At 44.0% G+C, this 15026-nt stretch overlaps 1 protein-coding gene across 3 annotated transcripts in view; it reads left to right on the top strand.

Annotated features, from left to right (window-relative positions):
• The window catches only part of FGFRL1 (fibroblast growth factor receptor like 1), a 168228-nt gene extending 160209 nt beyond the window's left edge, over nt 1-8019 (top strand). For all 3 annotated transcript variants that reach the window (XM_015625337.3, XM_033513778.1, XM_015625338.3), the window contains exons 6-7: nt 88-441; nt 3264-8019. In XM_015625337.3, coding sequence (XP_015480823.1) covers nt 88-441; nt 3264-3673 — 764 coding nt within the window. In that variant the 3' untranslated portion in view covers nt 3674-8019. The remainder of the gene's footprint in view (nt 1-87; nt 442-3263) is intronic.
• The last annotated feature ends 7007 nt before the right edge of the window (nt 8020-15026 follow it).

Genomic DNA, 15026 nt, shown 5'->3' with positions numbered 1-15026 from the left:
CCCTCCTACACCTTTTCCCTATGCTTCTGCAATTGCAAGAGGCTGGCAAACACCTTTTCCCATGGAGCTCCCTGTGTTTCTGTGCAGAGAGGACGAGGTCCAAGCCCATCCTGACAGGGACACACCCCGTCAACACCACGGTGGACTACGGTGGGACCACATCCTTCCAGTGCAAAGTGCGCAGCGACGTCAAACCCGTCATCCAGTGGCTGAAGAGGGTGGAGTACGGCACGGAGAGCAAGTACAACTCCACCATCGATGTCGGGGGACAGAAGTTTGTTGTGCTGCCCACGGGGGAGGTCTGGTCCCGCCCAGATGGGTCCTACCTGAACAAACTGATGATTACTCGAGCCAAGGAGGAGGATGCAGGGATGTACATTTGCCTTGGGGCAAACACCATGGGCTACAGCTTCCGGAGTGCTTTTCTCACAGTCCTGCCAGGTGAGCTGTGACATTTTTCCCCCTCTGTTATCAGTCCTCTTTGTCATGGTATTTATTAATTCAGCTACTGCTGCCCACTGTTCCCCTGGCCCTCTGTGATGCTGTGCTGATTTAGGATAGCCCAGTTCTGATAAGAGAGAGCAGGGGACAAAATCAGCCCTGATTTAAGCCAGTCCCTGCTGAAATCCTGTTGATGATATTTCCTTTTCTCCCTTTGTGGGGAATAACCACAGAATCATAGATTAGGTAAGGTTGGAAGGGACCAAAGTGGGTCATCTGGTCCAAGCTCCATGCTCAGAGTCAATCCAGAGCACGTGGTACAGGATTGTGTCAGGATGGTTCTGGAATGTCTCCAGTGAGGGGGACTCCACACCCTCCCTGGGCAATCTGTTCAGTGTTCAGTCACTGCACAGTAAAGAAGCTCTTCCTCACGTTCAGGTGGAACTTCTTGGGCAGCAGTTTCTGCCCTTTCTTTGTGTCCTGTTGCCCAACATCATGGAGCAGAGCCTGGTCCATGCTCTGACACCTCCCTGCAGATACTCACAGACATTGTTGAGGTGCCTCTCAGTCATCCAGGTGACATAAATTGAATTATCTGCTCCTGTTTGAAAAAGGAGCAAACTGGGAAAAGATACTGCAGTTGCAGAATCACTAAATCACAGTGACAGGGAGCAGGATGGAAAAGGGGAACTGAATAGCAGCACAGTTTGCAACCTCATTCCCTGGAATTCCTCCGTTCTCTTGCCCTTATTTATAATGCTTTTGCTGGTAAAAGGAAACAATGATACAGGCCCATAAAATGAGAGAAGAATAAAAACTGTCTGGGTCACAAGGAAATTAAATGAATAAGTATGAAAACCAGAATGATTAGTTACTTTTTTATCCAGTGATCCCCTGGGGCTTCTGTACCAAACTCACATCTGCTGCCTTCCCTCCCCAGTCCTCAGAGCTGGTGGCCACATCCAACTGAGACTCTATCATTTGTTTTGAGACACACCATCTTGGCCTGGTCTTCTGCTCCTTTGTCTTCTGACTGTGCAGTTCTACCCTGATAAAACATTTTGGAGTTAGGACTACACTCTAACTGAAAGGCCTGTAAATACCAAGGAAGAAGCAGCATGGGTGGGATATAACTCAAAGCCTCTGGGAGTTTCTGACCTGTGAGGGTCTGATCCAGCTCCCACTGAAATCAGTGAGACTTTCCATGGATTTAAATGGGACTGTAGTGAGGCCTCATGCCAGAACCAGAGCCTGCAGGGCTGTTGATATTGGCAGTGATGGAGAAGGAGAACCCAGCTTGCACTAAGATGCAAAGATGTGGTTGTAAAGCCATGAGTTATAAAAGACCATTTTGCTTTTAAGTCTACCAGATTTGACACTGACAGCTCTGAGGAACACGGATGAATATCAAAACACTTTCTTTTCAGCCCAGCATAGGATTTCTGCCAACCAAGCATGAAGACTTCTGTTTTCATGGTCAGCTGATGGATCAGTTCTCTGATCGTGTCATGTTTTTATCAGGGGGCTGGACCAGACTCGCCTTCCAGCCTAAATTATTCTGTAATTTCCAGTGTTGGTGAATCAAAATTTCATCTACTGAGGTCAAAGTATAGGTCCTTGTAGCTTCAAAGAGACCACACGGTATATATTTAACATTTCAAACTACCCATGGGGTTATTCGTCAAGGAGGGAAAAAGACATTAGTGTCTTAAAGAAGTTTAGTTTGAAAGTTAAGTGATACATGTTTGAATATAACATATTGAATGGTTAAGATAGCCTGTGTTTTTTGATGTTTTCTGGGTGTCTCCCTGCAAGCTGAACTCTGTGCCTGGGTATGTTTCAAGGCATTGGATATTCCAGCTGGAAGCTATCTAGACAAGGATTTTCATAGCTAGAATCCTACCCCAGGACTCCTTTTGGGTCTATAAATCAGCAGATCAGGCTGAGAAATGAGTGGCTATCCTGGGATAGCCACTGACTGCCAACTGCAGAGAGATAAAGGAGAAGGTAGTTGTGAAAGAAGTCTAAGCATCTTGTCTCCTCTAGCAGCTGAATTTACTGCCCTTGAGAAACCAGCAGCAGCTCCAAAGAGACTGGTAGAGATAGAGCCCATTTGGTGTAGGAAGCTGGGGACACATTTCAATGCTGAATGAACTTTCATCTCTCTGTGGCTTGGGAACCAAGGAGGGGCCACCAGCTCACCTACATTTTTCCCATCCTTCAGCCTTCCTCCCAGCCACACAAAAAAGTCAAGACAATGCCTCCAAAACCCCACATTCATTCTCCCTGCCATGGTGGAGCATTGCTGGGTATCTCCTGGATTGCTAGGCAATTGCTAGAGAGTGTCTGGAGCCCTTGCAGGCAGAACTACACCTGGCAGAGGTGGGTGGGCAGCGTGCTGTGGCTCTGTGCAACCTGACTGTGCTTCCTGGGCTGCTGACAATGAGCCTTTACTGACATGTCCTGTGTTGTGTCCTCCAATCTGGGCAGCAAAGCCCACTCTGTCATAGAGTGAGAGTGTTAGGCTGGCTCTGTGTGTCTTGTATCCATTAAAGCTTGGATAAGAGAATTATAAAATCCCCCAAAGACTCCCCTCCTGACCCCTAGACCAGAGAAAATGAGTTGCTTGTCCTTCCAGGAGCACCAAAAAGCAAAGCAGTTACCAAACATCATGTGTTAGGTTGATTTCTCCCTTGTTACTTGGTCTGGCAGGGTTGCCAGACAGCCTGTGCAGCAGCCAGCCCGAGTGTGACATCTGTTTTGAATCCGCTCTGCCTGCCTTTAATTAACTCTTTCTGTCTCTCCCCTGCCACCACGCCCAGATCCCAAGCCTCCCAGCGCACCTGTGCCCCCGTCCTCGGCCAGCAGCCTGCCCTGGCCCGTGATCATCGGCATCCCCGCCGGAGCCGTCTTCATCTTCGGGACGATCCTGCTGTGGCTGTGCCAGTCCAAGAAGAAGCCGTGCTCGCCTCCGGCCGCTGCCCCCGCGCACCGGCCACCGCCCCGCGACAGGATCTGCGTCTCCCAGCTCCCCGACAAAGACTGCATCTCCTCCATAAACTACGAGGAGTACATGGCCCAGCAGCAGCATTTACTGTCCCAGGGGCCCGCCCTGGCCCCTGCCATGGCCTCCAAAATGTACCCAAAGATTTACACGGACATCCACACCCACACCCACTCGCACGTGGAGGGCAAAGTGCACCAGCACCAGCACATCCAGTACCAGTGCTAAGGCTTGGCCCCGTGTACAGCAGCTCCTTTGGGCTTTTCCTCGTGGTACCTCAGCAGAGACTGCTCCAGGTCAGCTCTCACTGCCAGCAACAGGCAAAGCAGACAGAAAAAGTTATATATGTAATTTTAAATATATATATACATATATATATAATTGTATATGCGTGTGTGTGTATGTGTGTATATATATATGTGTATATATCTATATCTATCTATATAAATATATATATAATAGAGAAAGACAGAGAGAGAAAAGAGATTTTTTTTTTTTAATTATTGCAATCAGGATGTAGCCAAGGAATAATGAAGGAACTCCAATTCACAGCAGAGAGGCAGCTGTCACCAGCAGCAGAGCCTTCCTGGATATTTTAATCAAAGTGGCAGCAAGTGAGATGGGACACAGGGATGTGAACCACCACCTCCTTCCTTGTGTTACTGAAAGGAGCAGGTAGAGCAAGAGGTGTGTGTGGTACTTTTCTGGATGGGCCTGGATTCCTGCTGGGCATCTCTTGTTTTGGAGGGAAGCTCCCAGACCTGTCCTGCTCTGAGTGACTCCAGCTCTAACGTACCTGAGGTTTAGTGCCAAAGCACTAGAAGATGTAATCCATTCATCTCTTCCAGGGAAAGAAAATAACACAAGAGGGTCTGGAAAAACCAATTCTGTTCACAAGGGGAAATGCCACGTGCTTATCAGCCGTGGTCAGCACGGTCAGCTAACCAAGCTGGTTTGGTTCAGTTTCTGCAAGGTGAAGGCATCTTGTTTCCCATGGGATGTTCTACAGATCAGCTCCACTCCCCTGGTCCTAGGACTCAGTGCCACTGCCAGGAAAAAGGAAAGAAGGAAAGAGGAACATTGTACATAACACCTTTATATTTATATTTAAGAAATAATAATAATAATAATAATAATAATTGAACTGCTGATGGTGAAGAAAACAAAACACTGTCCTTCTCTGATGGCTTAGAGTGACAAGCTACTGGATTTTCTGCATCAATGCAAAATACATGAAAGCATTAGAAAAAATAGTAAGAAGCAAAGAGAATGAAATAATCTTGTAGGAAAAAATTGCATTTGAGAAATATCCACCTAGGTTGTGTGTGGTTGTCCCCTCCCCTCAGATATCATTTCATAAGTGATAAAAGATTGCAGTTCAAACAGCAGTTAAAACAGAGAGAAGAGAAAATAAATAAGGACCATATTAAATACCTATATGGACTGGGAATGAATCCAATTGCAAAATATAAAACGTTTGTAATTCTATATAGAGTTTAAACAGAAGTCATGTATATTTAATTTATTTTGTTAAACAAGAAAAAAAAATGTATGATATTTTCCTCAAAACAGGCATTTCTATATGTATTTTTGATCAAAGAAAATAAAGGTGTTTTTTTTTCAGGTTCTGTAGATGCCATGCTCAGAACACACTTGATATAGCTTGTGACCAACTGTGCTTCTCCTAACCTGGAGGCCACCTGTCTCTGTGCCTTTTCACACTAGCCAGGTGTCATCTCCTGTCAGCTCAGGTGCTGCTGGTGCCATCCTGTCCATCAGAAATTGACCTTTTCCACTGTCCAAATTCTGTCTGTCAGAGTCTGCAGATCACTTCTCATGGACCCCAGCCATCCTCAGTAGCAGAGTTCTTCTCTCACAGGGAAAGCTGTTTCACTGTGCATTTCTGGGGGGGTGGGGTAGGATGATTCATTAGTTTTTTAAGCCCAGACCTTAAGCAGTGGCTTGTTGGCCTGGGGTTTTTTTTGTTTGATTTGTTGCTTTTTTAAAGAAAATTTTGTAAATCAAAGCATAATAATTTGTGAGGCTATAAAAAGAACTTTGGCCTCAGGGTGCTTGGAAGGGGAAATCATGAAATGCAGGTGAAACACTTAATTTGTAACTTTAGGAACCAGTGGAGGGTGAGCTGGGCACAATGAGGAGAGAACACAGGAGCTGCTCCCTGTCAGGGGATTTGAACCTTCCTTCTGCTGCACACCACAGAGAGGCTCTACAGGGGCCAGAATTTTCTTTGGGGAAGGCAGATTCAGCAATGCTGCAACTGTTCTTTTCATTTAGAGTTTGGTGGTTTAAAAACAAAAGAAAAAAGAAAAGAAAATTTGAGAGATGCTAATTTTTAAGTTTGGAATTACTTCCTTCTCAAGCCTCTTCTATGAAAGAGATCCTCACCAAACCAGCTGCTCCATTTGAAAGTGAAACACTTTATTTAATCTGAAACAAAGCTGTGCTTTAGGCTTTGCTTTTCTCTTTCTGGAGGTATTTGCTCTGTGTTGACCTGCAGTGATTTTTTTTCTGGTGGTTTGTTTGAATCACCAGCAAACCAAACAGTTCCCTGTTTGCTCAGCCGTGGTGCTGCGAGATGAGGCCCCGATTCAGTGAAACACGTCAGCTCCTTTCTTCACCAGTACATTCTGCTCCAAAAAGTCCCTTTCTTGCCTTAGGAGTAGGTTATCCATGTAATAACCCCTAGAGGAAGACCATCCCTCCTCATGGTCCTCCTGTAGAGGTTGTGATAAAGCAACCCATTGATAACCAGTATTTTTCAGCAGGAGGGTTCAACACAAATTTATGAAGTCCCTAAAATTCAGATTAAGGATATCTTTATACCCATCCTCACAGCTTCAGGGAGAGCTGAGAGGAGCTTAAGTGTGAGCACTGATATAAGGCATGATTTAGGCAGGAGTTCTTGATGTCTGTAGTATACAGAGTCATTTCATTAAAAATTAAGTAAATAAAAAAGCCTCTATACACTCAGGACACCTTTATTTCAAGGAAGCAGTAAGTGCATGTTTCCATGAAAGATACTAAAGCCTGCATCTCATCTCTTGTGCCTGTGGGAAGATACTTAATACACTGCAGTGTGTCCCAAACTCCTGCACATTCCAGCAGCATTAAGGGCATGGCAAAAGGCAGGATTTCCCTGTAAGCTCATGGCCCTTCTCTGCCCTCTGGGCCAGTGTTTAGCAAGGTGACACTTGAGACCCATGCCCTGTGAGCAGTACTGACACCCACACCAGGGGTGAGCACTGGCTTTTTGGGGTTCACCCTAAGCAAACCCTGAGAGATTCTCTAATGGCACCAGTTCAAGGGGCAGCTCTGTCTCTGAGCCTCAGAGAGAGGGTTAGAGGGTTAAGGGACACACTCCTGCATTTCCCATACAGCACAGAATTCCGGGCTGTGCCTCAGCTCTCCACCAGTGCCTTCTGCCCTTTGTGACCCATCTCTGTAGGGCTGTATCATACAGGCAAAAACTTCACATTTTGTCAGATGGCTCAAGTGGAAGGCATAGCTTCTTCCTGCCCTTGAAAGCTCCTGAATCAAAAGATAAATCTCTAGTGCTGCTGATAGAGCTCTCCAAAGGCAGATGTTGCATTAAACTACCCAGTGTGGATGATGCATCAGCCCAGGACAGCAGCAGCTCTCGGCTCTGTCACTGAGAATGCAGCTCTGGCTTTGGATGCACCATCAGAGATTCTATAAAGGTCTTGATTTGCAGAAAGCATGGGGATTTCATCCTGCCTTGGGTATCTGCTCCACCCTGACCACCAAAAATGGTGTGAAATTTCCCCCCATGGAAATACCATCCCATGCCCTGTTTAGGAGGGGCTGTGTTTTTTGTCTGGGCCTTGTGCAGGTTTGCTGTGCCTGGGTGGATGTCACATTTTTATTTTTCCTTCACAATTTATCTCCAAGACCTTTTCTGAGTCACTCTGCATGCCGTTAAATTTTAGGGCTTGATTGTGCCTTGCATATATTGAAAAGTCTTCCATTGTTTAAATAAATCCAAGCAGGTCATAGTTGTGTATGAATATGTTTTTTATTCAATGGGAAAAAATTTGGATGCATCTTCATTCCTAAAAAGAGGGTGTTCAAAGAAAACCATTGTCTCATTTGTGGTAACTGACCCTGTGTTGAACACAGATTTTAATTTTATGTATTTCTATACCTATGCATATAGGCATATGGATGTACATGCCAGGCTCTGGTACAGAAGGCAGTTGTACTTGTAAAACCATGGAGCTTCAAAGATCAAAGGAATTTTAGGCCTAAAACTCACTATCTTTGTTAATTTTATTTGCATTACAGATCAAACATGGCTTTACCTACCAGTTTGTGCGTGGCATTTTTTAACTTTGTATGGACAACCTTTCTGTGGTCGGCCCCTTTCAAACTGAAAACTTATCAGACACTGAAGATAAAGTGTTCTGTGGTTTTCTTTTGGTGACAAATACAATAACTGAACACATCAAAGGAGACAGAATGGCACAGTGTGTCTGTGGCTTTGTAATAAAAGTTGCAGAAAGAAAGCAATAAATGCCTGGAATTGTGTTAATATATTTTAGAGTTCTGTGTTTTGAAGGGAAGATGGCTCTGTGTGGTGTGTGTGTGTGTATTAGCACACGTCAGGAGTGTGTGCTGGCAGGGCAAAGCAGACAATATTGTTAATTTAGCTGTGTGCCACAGCTTGGTCTGGTATTTTGTGTGGGTTCTGTGAATCAAGCAGAGGCATTATTTTTTTTTTTAATGATTTGGGAACAGTTTCTGGTATTTAGTGAAAAAGGACAGTTTTTAATCTGTTCACCTCTCCAGCCAAATGCTATAACTGCACTAGCAGCCAAATTTTAATTAGCAAGATCAAATTTTGGAGTTCCTGGAGTGGACCAGGGATTTCAAGGTCAAGCTTAGCACCTCCACCTCTTCTGAGGCAAACCTGTGTCTCACTACTCATTCCAGTGGCAGCAAATGTCCAAGCTGTGACATCTCAAGTTCAGAAAAGGTGGCCCTCACACAAACTTCATCTTGACCTGACCTGGGTCTCTGACCCAAAAATCCCTGTGCAGAAATTGCACACTTGAGGTAGGAATGAGGAAGTATTTCTCTGTTGACTCCATTTCTGTGGCTCTCTGAAACTCTTGAGAGATTTGAAATATTGGAATAAAGACCTGGGGGAGATGCAGAGGTGAGAAATCCTGGGAGGTGGTCAGATATGAATGGGGAATTCCCATTACTGGCTTTCCTACCTGGGCAGCACCTCTGTGTACATTATGTACTTAGAGCATGCCCAGGACCCCAGATTACTCAGAGCTGATGATTAGCATGGAATCATTGGAAAAGATCCTTACATTTGTTGAATTATTACCCATACAGACCTTCTTCCAGCTCTTGGAAATGCCAGTGGGAAAAAAATCCCTGCAGTGTCCAGTGGGAAACCAGTCGGACACATGAAGCCATTCACAGGTTTTTACATCTTTTCCTGCCTGGCCCATTGGCAGAGAAAGATGAGGTAGAAATTAATGGTCCCAGTATGAAGGCAGACACACATAAATGGGAAATGCACACACTTTGGAAGGAGCTGTCAAAGGAAGAGGTAGACACTACATCTCTCAAAATCTTCAGTGCTGGGTGCTTTGTGGCCAGTGTGTGGCTGAATGCAAGATTTTAGGAATGCTACTGGGTTAAAGAGACTCATGGAGCCCAGATGAGGTCATCTAGTGGTACCTTCTGGCCCTAAGAAAATACAGCTGAACTGCATTGAAAAGGAGATGCTGGAGCACGTCCCTGCACATGGCTCTGCTGCTCGCAGCGAGCACTGTGGTTGCATGAGTGACCTCATGGCAACGATGGGCACACAGCTGCACAGCCAGGCTGCACAGCCAGGCTGCCCACCCTGCTCCAGCAGCCTCCAGGCAGGATGATCCCAGCACTTCCCAGCTTTGTGGTGCAGTCATGGTGTTATTTACCTAAAGCGGGGCTCTGCACCGACATTTACAGCCGCTCTGTGCAAACAGCAGAGTGTCCCCTGTGTACTCACACCCCTCCTTTGTCATTCAAAATGTGCTGGCATGGGTTAGGGGCTGTCATCCAGTGTGTTGGGGTGGGTCTGTCATCCTACATATCTTTTGATGACCAGCTGAGGGAACAGGGTGGTTTAGTTTGGAGGAGGCTGGCTTTGGGGGGACCTCACTGCTCTCCACAACTACCAGAAAAGAAGCTGGAATGAGGTGAGGGTTGGTCTCAATGAGGATGAGAGGAAATGGCCTAAACTGCACCCATGGAAGTTCAGATTAGATAATTGGAAAATGATTTTCACTGAAAGAGATTAGGCATTGGAGTCAGTTTTCCAGGGAGGTAGTGGAGTCACTCTTTCAGGAAATGTTCAGGAGGTGACTGGATGTGGCACTTGGGGAGATGGTTTAGGGGTGATTTTGGTGGTGCTGGTTTGGCAGTGGGACTGGGTGATCTCAAGGTTCTCTTCCAACCTTGATGATCTTGTAACTGCAGGGAGCACCAAGACAGAACCAAATCAGTGAGATAAATTGCAAGACCACCAACCAATTATTCCCTCTTAGTATCCTCCCTTATTTACTTACTGCCCTTTAAATCTTTAAATCTCAAACTAGATATAATGAAAAAAATATTTTACTATGAGGATGGTGAAACACCAGGTTGACCAGAGAGGTGGTGGATCCACAGGGATTTCCCCATCCCTGGAAACATTCAAGGCCAGGTTGGACAGGATCTGAGCAACCTGATCTAGTTGAAGATGTGTCCCTGCTCATTGCAGGGGGTGGGACTAGATGACCCTTAAAGGTCCCTTCCAACTCACTCCATGCTGTCAATCTATGATCCAAATGTGCTGGGATGGGGTAGGATCTGTCATCCAAATGTGATGGGATGGGGTAGGATCTGTCATCCAAATGTGATGGGATGCATCCAGGTCACCTGCCAGGTCAGTTCTGTATTCTGGACCTGGCAGAAAATGCTAGTAGTAGGGAGCTGTAGGTATAGACTTTGTCTTCACCTTATCTTACCAGCAGAACATTTCTTCACCCAAGATTCTCAGCTTTTAAAAGTTTGCTACAAATGTAAAAAAGCCACGAGCAAATCCCAACACCAAAAATGTGGATTGCTGTAGTTGGAAATAGGAAGCAATGGCTGATAAAACCACATTTAAAACACTGGTGTTATATTGACTGTTAGGTGGCATATATATTTTATTTATTTATGGAGTGGAGTCTGGAGAAAAGATAATGTCCATTTTGAGTTTTGTTTAGCCAAGGAACCTTTGTGTTTGTTTACCAGCTTCAGGTCTTTGCAAGCAATATATGGAGATATGACCTTTATTTGTCCTCATTTTAGCTTACGCATTTTTTCTTTCTTTCTTTTTCCTTTTCCTTTCTGCCAGTCTGCTCTAATTAGGATTTAACATATCCTCCAATATGCATGGACATCAGCAATGCAATGAATATTCTTTTTTTTCTCATTTTCACTAACCAAATCCAGTCCAAAGTGCTATTTCTATCCGAGCTGATCTATGTTTTAGTGAAAGGAGTAATAAATAACATTTTAGACCAGACTTCAAAATGCCTTTTTCTTTTGATCTGAGTAATTAAAGTCAAGCTGCTGTTCCTGAGCGTTTTCTGATGGAATTACATGAATTACACAGTTCTTCAATTGTATCTTATTAAGCATTATGTGTTATTGCTGCTGTTCAAACAATTAGCACCTAAATATGCCCCATATTCTCATAAAGAGGCAGTAACAGTGTTAATGTTAATGCCCTGGTTAACAGTTTGCTCCCATCCAGAGTCCACCATCGTGCTCGAATGCTATTTAATATCAATCAGGTCTTTACTGATGCCCTTCTGAAGTTCTCTTCTGCAATCATTTAACTGTGCAGTGAAGTGAGAAGTCGAAAAATAACGTTAAGTAAAAATGGCATCTCTCTTAATGCAGGATTTTTTCTAAGTTCATTGCAAGTTTTGGTTGTAAAAAGGCGAGTGCTTCATGGTGATCGGTCATTTTGACGTTTTTATGGTGTTTTTATTACCCCTGGCTCATTTCCATACTAAAGAGAACATTTGTAACAATACTTGCTCGCTCTGTTATGATTAGGATTGCGCTTTGTTCGGCTGTTGCTGCGCCCAGTAATGCTCTTGGCACATGTCCTCCCAGACCCTGCGGTGTATTTATTCAAAAGGAAGGAAAAAGAAGTGTCTACTAAAACAATAAACTACTACTGCTTGCGTTAACGTGGCCATAGCTTCCTTATGCTGCAGACAATCAGTTAGAAAAGCTGTTGGGTAAACTTGCTCCTTTATTGCTGAAAAAATAAATATTCATGAAACTTACAGCCACTTTTTCTTTTTCCTGTGCTGTATTATTGGGTTGAAAACTGCGAAGGATTTTAAAGATAATGATTTAATCAGAGAGATAAGGATGGAGGATCCTGGAACCAATGTGAGCTAGGATCTGAAATACTAATGAGAACCTGAGTACAGGTTTAAGGCAAATTTTGATGTGTTACTTAAATATTAATGTTATCCTGCATGCAAGGAGAGGTTCAACCCAATATTAATTTTATGAATATTGAAAATGGAATACACTAATATATTCACTAATACTGTCTAAGACTGGAGGTGAATGTGAAGAGAGGAGTCATGAATGGTAGGGAGGGGCAATTGAAAAAAGAGAGGGAGTGGTGTCATGTCACCAGAGGTTTCCAGGGTCAAGTCAAGTCAAGGCTTTAGCCACTGCACATGTGTTGGATCCCAGGAGGCAGCTGGAGCACCTGTGGGGGCTTCCTCAGACCCAGGGCAAACTAGAGCACTCAGTGCCCACTGTGTAACAGGCAATTTCTCTTGAGCACAGCAGAACATTTTTCATTTAAAGTGTGCTCGTGTCTTGCCTGGCATGCAAAGACGAAGGATGTTTTAAAGTTTAGATTCATCTTTCTTCTTAAGCAACTTGGTGAAACTAACAACAGAGTAACCATAAGCTTCCTAAAACAGGGAAGAGAAACAGGCACTTCCCAAAGGTGGTTTGGTTACTGGGTGGAGAAGAAGACCCCCAGTGTTGTTTCCTCTTCCACTAAAGCCAACAAGATAAGCTGAGCATCAGACAAAAGGATGAACCTGGCCTTGACAATGAAATACAACTCTGGAAAAAATACAGAAATATGCAGCAAATTGGTGAAGTGTTCATTTCTGTTACCTTTGCCCAAACCTGGTAGAGATGTCAGCAAATAAAGATGACTTTCCTTTCGCTGCTGTGTTGTGCAGCCTGGGAGGCTGGTGGTCTCCTGAGCTCTCCCTGTCTGTAGGAACAGGAAACAGAGCAAGATGATGAGAGGGTAGAGGAGTGCGGGGTGGGATCTCCTGCTGGTCCAAGACCCAGCTTTCATCGCTCGGCTCCAGCAGCTGTTTGCTGGCCAAAGCCCTGGGCTGCTGGGGAACCCGAGCTGGCCTCTGCCATGGTTCAGTGAGAGCAAAGAGCTCTCCCACTTGACATCACAAGAGGAGCGTTTTGATGTTTATCTGAAACTCCCTTCCAAAAGTGCTTTTGTGGTCGAGGCTGCGTGTAAGGACAGGTTCAACCCGCTATCACCGAGAAGTGATAAAACACTTTTCGCTCATTTTGGTTCTTAAGGCCTAATACTCCCATATGCCAGAAAAGATTTGTAAGGGGCCATAAAGTCAGCACAGCTCTGTTTGCACTTGCTTTTTGGTTCCTTGACAGTGCTGCTGGGGCCTCTGTGCAAACATGGCTCTGCAATCAGCATTTAAAGTGCCAGTCCCTGCAGCATTTGATATGATTTTCCATCTTTGCTGGAACACACCCAGAAACCAAAAGTTGGAAAATCGCATGGGTAAATCAATGTCAAAATAGTACTTAAAAATAATCCACTCATTACATAACTTTATGATAAAATATGATATATATTGTGTAGGTAAATGGTAACTCTACATTTCCAGTGTCTTCACTCCACACATTTTTGATCACTAAAAATTTCTTCGTCATTGTGAATCATAGCAATAACCACTCTCACTGTAGAGAAGAGACATTGAAATACAGGTAAATGAAAAGCTTTTTATAGAGCAGGAAGAGCAGAAATTTGAACTTGGATCCATTCACCAAATTAATGTCTGTCCAAAGCCATCACCTTCCTCATTACGTCAGCAGTGCTTGCTTTGATACTGGGAAATCACTGGAGATCTGTGGTCTCTTCTCCCAGGGAACGAGACAGGACAAAAGGAAATGGCCTGTAGTTGCACAAGGGGAGGTTTAGATTCAATATTACAAGAAGTTCTTCACAGAAAGGGGGGTCAGGCTTTGGGACAGGCTGCTCAAGGAAGTGGTGGATTCACCATCCCTGGAAGCCAAAAGACACGTAGATGTGGCACTTGGGGACATGGATTAGTGGTGACCTTGGCAGTGCTGGGTTCATGGCTGGACTCAACGATCTCAGAGTTCTTTATCAACCTTAACAATTCTATGATTCTATGTTTTTCTGTCTTTCAGAGCATCAGGAGTAGCAAAGCAAGACTAAGATAAATTTTATCCCCAAAATAGAGCTGGTGGCAAAATGGGGATACTGGAAGCCCCACTGGGGAGGCTGTGCTCAAGTTCCAAGGCCAGTTTCTCAGTCAGTGGAAGGCACAGCCAGTTTGTTATTCTGTTCAGGGTCTTGTCCTTTTTTTCTCCCAAAACATTGTCTAAAAGGTGAAGCTGTTTCCCCAGGTGCTGGATGGGGCCATCAGAGTGGTTTGGGTTAAACTTGGCTTCATGGAAGTCACTGGGATTCTTATGCTGGAATTTTTGGGAGGCAAGCTCATTTTCTTTAAGAAGCTGGCAGCTTTCTGACAACTGCTGTCATCAGCACTGTGGTATAAAATTCTTCTACCTTTATTTTCTGGACAAGTACATACAAGAGAAATGTGAGGGGAAATTTGTACCATCCTGGAGGAACTGTGCAATATGTGTCAACATCCAACCTTTGTCCTATAGCTACCAGAGAAATCAGCTATGTGTGGTTCCAGCTCATGCATGTCAAGCATTCAGAAGCTTCTGTCCAGGATCATGTGTTGTCCTTAAGAAAACTGGGGGGGGAAATCATGATAAATAATTTACATTTCAACTAGCATAAAATGGAAGTTTTACCAAGCAGGTTCAAATTATTTATTAAACACTGTTAAGTCCCTCCAGGAGTATCAGACAACAAATGATAGACAATATTTTGGCAGTAAAGAGAAGTGGTTGCTTCCAAAAATTATGGATGACCAGGCTGTCCAGGAAACACATTTGGATTGTTAATCTTGACAGTTTTTCATTGTTGAGATTGTGGTTAAAGATGTCGGTACAGGGACAAATATACCAGGTGTGGATTTTTTTTCTAGCTATATGTTAAATTTTGAATGTTTGGCTATTCAGAATTCTAAATAATGGTCATGAAAAATATGAATTTCCAAAATCTTCAGTGTGTGTGCCATTAAAAATAATTTAATATAAAGACATGGTCCTGATGCTTTTTTCATTTTACAGAAACCAATGAAGAGAGTTTACA

The sequence above is a fragment of the Parus major genome, chromosome 4 (genome assembly GCF_001522545.3).
Source record: "Parus major isolate Abel chromosome 4, Parus_major1.1, whole genome shotgun sequence".
In the NCBI taxonomy this organism is placed as follows: Eukaryota; Metazoa; Chordata; class Aves; order Passeriformes; family Paridae; genus Parus; species Parus major.
This window is presented reverse-complemented; position numbering and strand designations above follow the sequence as displayed.